Source organism: Calidris pugnax, unplaced genomic scaffold (genome assembly GCF_001431845.1).
Source record: "Calidris pugnax isolate Ruff unplaced genomic scaffold, ASM143184v1 scaffold124, whole genome shotgun sequence".
Taxonomy (NCBI): Eukaryota; Metazoa; Chordata; class Aves; order Charadriiformes; family Scolopacidae; genus Calidris; species Calidris pugnax.
In genome coordinates, this window is record NW_015090914.1 from 33,982 (window position 1) to 43,390 (window position 9,409).

The following is a 9,409-nucleotide window of genomic DNA, read 5'->3' on the forward strand; positions in this document are numbered from 1 at the left end:
GGTTTTACACTTGTCTAACTTTTACAGTTTTTGTTAACTCCCCTATTTTTCAACTAACTTCTACAATTTCAGTCAACTCCCCTATTTGCAAAGACACTCCTATCCCAGCTTATCAAGATAAAACAAAGACACCTACCCCTCAATATATGGCTCTTTAGAGCTCAAAGGAAGAGGACAGTTCTGCCCACCTTTTAGAGCTGTTGCTCCTTCATCTCACAGGAATTTACTCCAGGTGCTGAGTGAGTAACTCCTCATGGAAACATCCCACAGACACCCACAAGATGGCTCAGAAGCTTCCCTTGTTCAGAGAGCTTTAATGCTCACTAGATCATTATTCACTGAAGATAATTCAGGCAAGCACAGCTCTTTTAAAAGACAATGTCTACAACTTGGCTGGACATGAACTCACTCTCAGCTGTACCTCTCTTGCATTCAAGAAAACATAAGCAAGTATTTAATTTATTCCTTCCCATGATTTAATTTAAAAAAAAAAAAAAAAAAAGGCAACCATTCCCTGGCACAGGGAAGTGCTATTTATTCCACTTCTCGCAAATTATATCTCCTTTATTTCCCTTAGCCTCACCATTCTGAAACACATAATCAACACAACATTAGTTAATTTTTAAGCAACTTTAGCTATGATGTGTCTCAAATTATTTATAGTGTACTTTCAGTAACTTCACAAATTACTCTGGGAATAAACTCTACAAATGTGCTGGTATAATGGAGAATTTTTTCTATACATAATTCAAACAAGTGTGACTGACAAGTGAGGATGCCTTTCTTGAAACCAGTGTGCCCGTTTTATAGCTATGGATGCAGTTCTGCTTCTCACACATCAGTGTTTCAAGAAACTTCACAGTTCAGTCACCAGCACTTCCAAAAATTCTTTCAGCTTCACAAACATATTATACTGAAGATACAGAAATTTTATCTCATTAAAGCGATCCTTTACATTGCACTTGATGTCTGAAGATTTTTTTTCATGACCAGTCACAGTGTGCAGGAAAAGTTTTATAAGCTACAGCACAAAATCCATCAGAACAATGTAGACTGCACATTTGGAAATACAAAAACTCTTCAGGCAGTTTAGTAATGAAGTATCAGGCTGAATAAGCTCCACAGCTCCCCCATTCTATTTTACTAGCAAATGGTCTGATGAAATGAAGGGCTGAAGATTTTAAACTTTGAGGTTTTATCTTTTTTTAATACAGAGCTTTTGAAGAAATACTCAGGTAAGAGGAATAACTTCCAAAAACCCAATTTCATGGATCTTCTATCAAGTCCTAACGCAATATAAAAAACTTGCCTTACTTGAGAGCCTGACAATGTTCCTCATGAACACTGCAGTCTCATAACAGTCATTGCAGGCTGCAGGGTTGCTAAGGTGACAAAAAATACCCGGAGGGGAGAGCTCACCCCACTTATATCTTTCTGTGACTACAGAAGGGAACAGCAACATCAAGTTTATACTTCTAGAACTACTGACTCCCATGGCAAGCCTGTAAGCTTTAGGTCAACACCCACAACACTGTATTATGGCAGAACACTAGAAAACATTCAACAGGCACTGCCTTCATCTGAACTGCTGAGACTATCACAGACAAAGCAAGCGTAAGAGAGTTTGCTGTTGACAAACTACAGAAGGGGAGAAGTCTCATGCCTCTTTCCTTAGGGCAGGTGAGGCTGGGAATCTCTGCAATAGAGACAGAAGCTGTTCAGTTGTCCTCTGCCACCGTAAGCCTGGGATGCACTTACCTTCTTCACATCCTCACAGCAGAAGGAACCACTTCAGAAAGTGGCAGATAGGTAAAATTAAAACAGCCAGTGCTAGACAGCCTTAAAATGGTTTGACAGTTTTCAGAGGTTCTTCTAACACACCACTGTTGCATGAAAAGGCGGGGGCAGCATAGTTTGGCACTATTAGTCTACTTGCATTCAATTTATTGAACTATCACAGTTTGGATGTACTAAACAGGGTACCGCACTTTCAGCTTAGTCGCGCTGCGTGGACTCGCACTCTCACACTGGAGAGTCTGGCGGCATCCAATGAGAAACTTTTACGACTCACTTAACAAATACTGCAGTTTATTAAAGCAACAGAACTACAGGTGATAAATATACTGCCTACAAAAGCACATGCAAATAATAAGATTATAAATAATACAGCCTGGCTATAACATGCAGTAAATCAAAAGCAATTCTATAAAGGTTTCTAAGTTTCCTGGGGAAAAAAAGTCCAAATTCTTACCCAAAGGCATCCCAATGCGGGGGAAGAGAGCCTGTCAGCTAACCCCAAAAGTCGGGGGAAATTCATGGTGTTATCTTTCCCGATGGTATCTTCCCTAACATTCCCCATTTTTTGAGCCATTTTTATATTATTTTTTAGCTTCAGGGTGGAGCTTGAGGGACTCTAGTCATAAATGCCTTTATTATGCTTGGTGTAAAATTCTCTCACCTCGCATTTAAAGGTATAGTTTATGAAAAATTCAGGGCGCAGACTCAGGGAAGAGTGATCACACCATGGAGGTGGGTAGCCTTTGGGATGGAGGTCTGTTTTGGTATTATAATGACATTATGATGAGCAAAGTTCACACAAAGGATGGACTCTTGGCCCAGGATGGTAATTGTGCAGCTTATCAGCTCCATGGTACCCTCCAGCTCCCATCTTCTACGGTGTTATCACAGAGGTTGGCCACAGAGTCTTCACTTTGTTCCACCCCCTGTGTGGCTTCATAAGCAATTATTCAGGGAACACTAGGGAATGGCCTTGCATACCAGCTGCAGCTGTACTCCACCCTGGAAGCTCCTTCAATGTTACATCATTCCCTAATGTGTGAACAACGCTAGAATTTAAATTTAAAGTTGCCCCTGGCAACTTTAACTTCCACAACCACCTACCACAGCACTGAGAGCATCAGTTCACAAACTTGATGCTCTTCCTTGGTGGTTTGAGGCTATGTTCTGTCAGGGACAAAAGCATCAAGTCCATGAGAACAGAGCAGGGAAGCTCTCTGCTGCCAGCAGCTCCACCTTACAATGTCCCCCCTTCCCATGCCCCAAAGCAGAGCACCTCTCCCAGTCTTCACAGCAAGCCAGACAGGCACCAAACCAATACAGAACCCAGATTCTATTTCTCAAGCTATGCCAACTGATTTGGATGGTTTTCAGCTCCAGCTGGGCAGTCAAACCAGAGCTGACAGAGTGGCTAACGTGCTTATACGCATACAACAGGGAAGGAAAAGAGTGCACTGGCTGGTACTATGCCCGGCCTGGACTCCAGTATCTGGCAGAGGACACTTAAAGCAACCCCTGATGCCATGCAAGAAATACCAGCCAGTTCCCGGATCTCCACTGTACTTATGCGTTTACTTTAAGCATTGATATAAAACCCTAATCTTGGTGTAAACTAGACCTGAAGAGACACAAACATTCAGAATCAAGTGATCCTAGGCACTCCAAATCCACTCACACCGACATAAGTCCTACTTCAAACATGATAGGAAAGTCAGACTCTAATGTTCAACCATCATTATATAGGAGATTTCAAAAAATGAGAAATAATGAACATTATTTCTCCCAGAAGACCTCTGTTATAAAGTCACCTTACACGTTACACAGAAAAGCCACCTCCTTAAAAGCAAATCACTCCTTGGACAAAAGAAAACAAAGAACCTTTTGCCTGTGTCCCTAGCATCAGATGCCCAGATGTGACTGTATTTGTAGGAGAAGTTCTCATGCATCATGAACTGCCCAGGTGTTAAGAATGACAGGAAAACTCACTGACAACCAAAACATTTCTCCTTTATTTCAAGAGATTCTTCTTTTTCTTTTATTCTTTCTTTTTTTATGCTGGAGAGTTGGAGCCGTCAGACAATATTCGTCTGCAAAAGCATCTCTTCTAAGCTTCCTGTGAAAATAATGCAGCAGAACTAAGTTTGGATTCTATTTCACCTTCCAGTCCCTCCTCTATTTACAACAGTTCAATTCCCAATTACTACATTAGATCCTGCTTTGAACTGTTTTGTACTACTAATATCAGACCCCTCTTCAAAGGCGTTCCTGCCCAAAATAACCCCTGCCATATCCTGCCTTTTAAGACAGACCACAGTACTTCACTACATGCAGCTAAGAAGTAGGACACATACACGGTTCCTGGGACCACGCTGCCCGTGTTTCAGAGGTAGTGGCCTTTCATGTGCTGTTACCCCAGTGCTGAGGTGGGAGCACGCCGTGCCAGGAACATTCTGGAGACATTCACAAGAAGGCTCAAAAGATTCCCCTGTTCAAAGAGTTTAAAGGCACATTAGTTCATTATACACCCAGCACTTCAAGAAAACATGGAACTTAAGGCACAATATCTACAAATGAACCAGTAGACATTAAGCAGCTGCCAGCTGTACCTATGACATTCATTTCTCTATTCAAGAAAGAGTAAGAAATACTTAAGGTGATCCTCTTCAAGCCCTGCTCTGCCATTAAAATAAGAAAATTCAGCTTTCTTTGGCAACATGTTCTTTATTAGTAGCTCTGATTTCCTGTTTCCCTTCATCCTTGAAACATTGGGAAGCACAAACAACACAGTATAGTTTTAAGCAGTTTTTCAAACAGTATCCAGCATCAGTTACCTCTTTGCTGACAAAACAAGCGATTAGATAAATGATACTGTCATATTAGGTTTTGAGCACCATTTGACGTGTACTTGTAAGAGAAGCTATCTTGAAACAGTCTACGTCTCTAAAACAACAGTCTAGGAAGTATAGAAATCAATGGTGACACAACCCTTTCCAATCTCCCTTTACCAACTGGCTTTGCCCATGGTGTAGGATGGTCTGCTTTTCTTTCATTCTGGAGTTGCTGCTGAGGCTTTACCAGACACCCCTTAGGTCCAGGTCTTGCATGTTCTCCTCTTGCACCCATTGTAGTCACTGTGCTGCTCTTGCTGGGTGATTTGTGGTGATGAGGCACATGGAGGTCATTATCTGAATCCTCATCAACACCACGCGACCTGTGGATGGGACTCAGATACAACTGCTGTGTGAGTCCCATTGGTAACGGAGTCTGTCACCTTGCTGTCAAAAGGCTGTCACCTGACATCCATTCTGAGAAGTGTGGCCCTTACCAAGACAGGACTTAGCCAGCACTTCTCTCTTTCCTTGGAAAGTCTTCATGTGTGCTAGGCCTGGTCTGGAGGCTTCTCCAGCACCAGCTTTCCCTCCTGATGCTGCTCCCTTCTTATTCAACAGCCTTTTACACACAACTTCCTGCAGGTCAGGCACATCATCTGAATTCAGCTGAGCACCTGCAGAATCTCCCTGCCTCAACACCAGCTCCAGTTCTTCCATGCTCTCATTTTGTTGAGAAATACTGGGATTTGTGTTTCCAATATTATGTTCTTCTAGGCTTTCTCCAAGTCTAACTTCCTTTGGCTCTTGTTCAATTAGGTGTTTCTGGAAGGCCAAAACCCTATGGACACACTGCATGAGCCCCCACCTCTGAATAGCACTGCCCAATGGACGTATTTTGTGAAACACATTGTCAGATGGCCCACACTCTTTACTTGAAGGAACAGTCCCAAGCTCTGGCACTATGTTAACAAGGAGTGGGACGTGGGGAAATAAAAATATTCAACTCCAACTCAGATCAAAGAGTCCTACTGAATTAGATTAACAACCCAGAGAAGATTTGCTTACTTTCTAAATCCATCAGTTGGACTACCTGCAGAGTTTTCTGTAAGATTTGCAAGATCCAGTGTGTGGTCACCAAGCTAAGCTCTGGGGAATATAGACTCCAGAAAGCATCCTGAAATAGGCTACAGTTTAGTGTCAGACAAGAGTCAGATCTTTCAAATTCATTCCCCATTCTACCAGGCACCTTCACTTGAAACCTTTAGCCTTTGCTGATATTCAACTCTGCTCCTCACCACAGCTTGTACAGCCCCAGCTACCACCATACAGAATGTCTCTGTTCTCATGTATTATTTCACCTTTGCTACAAAGGAGTATTCATGATGCAGTTATAGGCACACAGTTCTTCTCCTTACTTTGGGAGGGAGAAATGCCCAACAGATATCCTTACCACACTCTGTTTCTACTTCCTCTATGGCATAGAGACTGGTAGATTCACAGCAGTCCTCTGAAACAAAGCCATCTGGCTTACTGTCATCTGTTGTGGCCTTCATCTTACTCTCAGCGATTTCTCCAAGTTTCACAGTATGCTGTGGAATTCCCCTAGGGAGGGAATAAAATCGCTTCTAGGACAAGGAATGATTTTCATTGCATTGCATTTCCCCCCGTACCTTCACTGTAAGAGAACTGACAAGACAAATTAGAATCATAGAATTAATTAATTACATTAAAATAAAATTAATGAGCTACTTACGCACAATGCTCTTGTCCAGTGACAACAGGAATCATTACAGGCACTGAAGGAAACATTCCCTCATTCTGCCAACGAGAAAGGTTTCACTGTGATTAAGCAGCTGAAACAAGACTGATAGCTCCCAGGAGAGAGCAAGGCTTCAGATGACTGAAAGCAGAGCAGAGCAGAGAAACCCAGTTTCAGTCAGCCCTCTCCTTCACCTCCACAGGTGAATTGTGTGGATGTCTGCTGGCAATGGAGGTACTTGAAGGGGAAAAATCAGAAACCAGAAGAATCCCTGGCATACAGAAGTGAAAGTCCAGCTCAAAGATGGGAAGCTGGGATGCCACCACATCACAACCCCCCTGATCTTTCTGGCCCAGCAACTGACTGCAGTAATTTCCAAGCAACTTCCAAAGACTGGAGCCCATACAAGGCTGACACACTTGTCTAATGAAGGGACAGTGCAAGTCACATTGCTGCAGTTACGTTCAGCTGCACATATACACATCTCACAATTATGTTATGGGAAAAATGAACTCTATGTAAATCATAGAATCACAGAATGCTATGGGGTTGGAAGGGACCTCTGGAGATCGTCTAGTCCAACCCCCTGCCAGAGCAGGTCCACCCAGAGCAGGCTTCACAGGAACGTGTCCAGGTGGGTTTGAATGTCTCCAGAGAAGCAGACTCCACCACCTCCCTGGGCAGCCTCTTCCAGGGCTCTGCCACCCTCAAAGTCAACAAGTTCCTCCTCATGATTAGGTGGAACTTCTTATGGTCAAGTTTGTGCCCATTACCTCTTGTCTTGTCACTGGGCACCACTGGAAAAAGACTGGCCCCATCCTCTTGACACCCACCCTTGAAGTATTTAGAAGCATTGATCAGATCGCCCCTCAGCCTTTTCTCCTCCAGACTAAAAACACCCAAGTCCCTCAGCCTTTCCTCATAAGAGAGATGATCCAGGCCCCTCACCATCTTTGTAGCCCTCTGCTGTACCCTCTCCAGCAGTTCCCTGTCCTTCTGGAACTGGGGAGACCAGAACTGGACACAATACTCCAGGTGGGGCCTCCCCAGGGCAGAGCAGAGGGGCAGGATGACCTCCCTTGACCTGCTGGTCACACTCTTCCTGATGCCCCCCAGGATGCCATTGGCCTTCTTGGCCACCAGGGCACATTGCTGGCTCGTGGGCATCCTGTTGTCTACCAGGACTCCCAGGTCTTTCTCCTCTAAGCTGCTCTCCAGCAGGTCAGCCCCCAACCTGTACTGGTGCAGGGGTTTTTTTCCTCCCCAGGCGCAGCACCCTGCACTTGCCCTTGTTGAATTTCATCAGGTCTATCCTCCTGGTTCAACTCTCCAGCCTGTCCAGGTCTCCCTGTATGGTGGCACAGCCTTCTGGTGTGTCAGCCATCCCTCCCAGTGTTGTGTCATCAGCAAACTTGCTGAGGGTACCTTCCATCCCTTCATCCAGGTCATTGATGAAAATATTGAAGAGGACTGGACCCAGTACTGACCCCTGGGAAGCACCACTTGTTATGGACCTCCAACTGGACTCCGTGCCACTAATCAGGGCCCTCTGAGCTCTGTCTTTCAGCCAGTTCTCAATCCACCTCACTGTCCATTCATCCAACCCACACTTCCTAAGCTTAGCTATGAGGATGCTGTGGGAGATGGTGTCAAAAGCTTTGCTGATGTCAAGGGAGACAACACCCACCACCCTCCCGTCATCTATCCATCCAGTCATGCCATTGTAGAAGGCTATCAGGTTAGTCAGACATGATTTCCCCTTGGTGAATCCGTGTTGACTATTTCTGATAGCTTCTCTTCCCCTATGTGCTTTGAGATGACGTGCAGAACAAGCCATTCGATCATCTTTCCAGGAATGGATGTGAGGCTGCGTAGTTTCCCAGATCTCAGAGACTGTCTATTGCAACGAGAGCATTTAGTCTCCTTACAAGAAGAGGAGAAGCACAAATAAAGGAAGTATTAATGATTAGAACCAGGGGAAACCCAACAAGACCTCTCCTGTGTAGCTAAATGACTTGTTAGGAGTCACTGAAGTTCAGAAAGACACCTCAGAACTATATGGAGCCAATTCTGACACTCCCCATTACTGCAAGACAAGGACAGGGTTCAAAGTACAGGTCCAGGTACCTGCAATTGCTGTGACTGAAGCAGTGCTTGTAAACAAAAGATCTGAAACTTCAGGCATTGATTCTCTCCCTTTAACAACAGAAAGGCATCATGGGCTTCTCTCACTTTGAGCTTCTCTTCCTGCAAAGCCAGCGCTAGAGCTCTGTTGTTGGCTTGGATGCTCTTCAGCTGCGCGGGGCTGCTGACTGCAAGAGAACCCTCTGTCAGCTCACACGGGAAATTCACAACAAGAAGCACCAGACAAACCAAGACACAGGCACCCAAAGTGTCTTACTCGTGCCGCTGACACTTGTAGACGAGGGCTCGCAGGCTTTCCCCAGCCCTGCCGATTTCTTGTTTCTCTCTTTTATTTGTTCCTTCAAGTTGACCTGACTCCTCCGGGACGGCTTCCACAAGGGCTTGGCCATTTCCTACCTTCACAAAACAGCAGAGGCAAACGACTCACCCGCCACACGGACGGCAGAGCGCCTGCGAACGCGGCCGGAGCCCGGCGGCGGCGGGAGGGGCCCAGCAGCCCAGGCCGCACCGCCCTCGCAGCGGTTGTCGGTGCGGGGCCGAGCGCGGCCCGCGCGGCTCCAACCGCCGCCACCCTCAGGGCCCCAACCGCCGCCACCGCGGGCGGGCCCTCACAGCGGCGGCCTGCTTGGGAGCGGGGCCGCGCGGGGACGGGGCCGGTCCTGCGAACGCGGCCGGAGCCCGGCGGCGGCGGGAGGGGCCCAGCAGCCCAGGCCGCACCGCCCTCGCAGCGGTTGTCGGTGCGGGGCCGAGCGCGGCCCGCGCGGCTCCAACCGCCGCCACCCTCAGGGCCCCAACCGCCGCCACCGCGGGCGGGCCCTCACAGCGGCGGCCTGCTTGGGAGCGGGGCCGCGCGGGGACGGGGCCGGTGCCTGTGCGG

General features: G+C 46.4%; 1 protein-coding gene across 1 annotated transcript; it reads right to left on the reverse strand.

Annotated features, from left to right (window-relative positions):
• Positions 1–3,848: 3,848 nt before the first annotated feature.
• Positions 3,849–9,055, reverse strand: LOC106892330. Its single transcript, XM_014949439.1, has 6 exons — positions 8,789–9,055; positions 8,515–8,699; positions 6,382–6,446; positions 6,079–6,230; positions 4,149–4,282; positions 3,849–3,910 (listed from the first exon to the last, which is right to left on the reverse strand). Exons 1-6 carry the CDS (start codon positions 8,919–8,921, stop codon positions 3,902–3,904), a joined length of 678 nt encoding a protein of 225 aa, XP_014804925.1. The 5' UTR covers positions 8,922–9,055; the 3' UTR covers positions 3,849–3,901.
• Between the last annotated feature and the right edge of the window lie 354 nt (positions 9,056–9,409).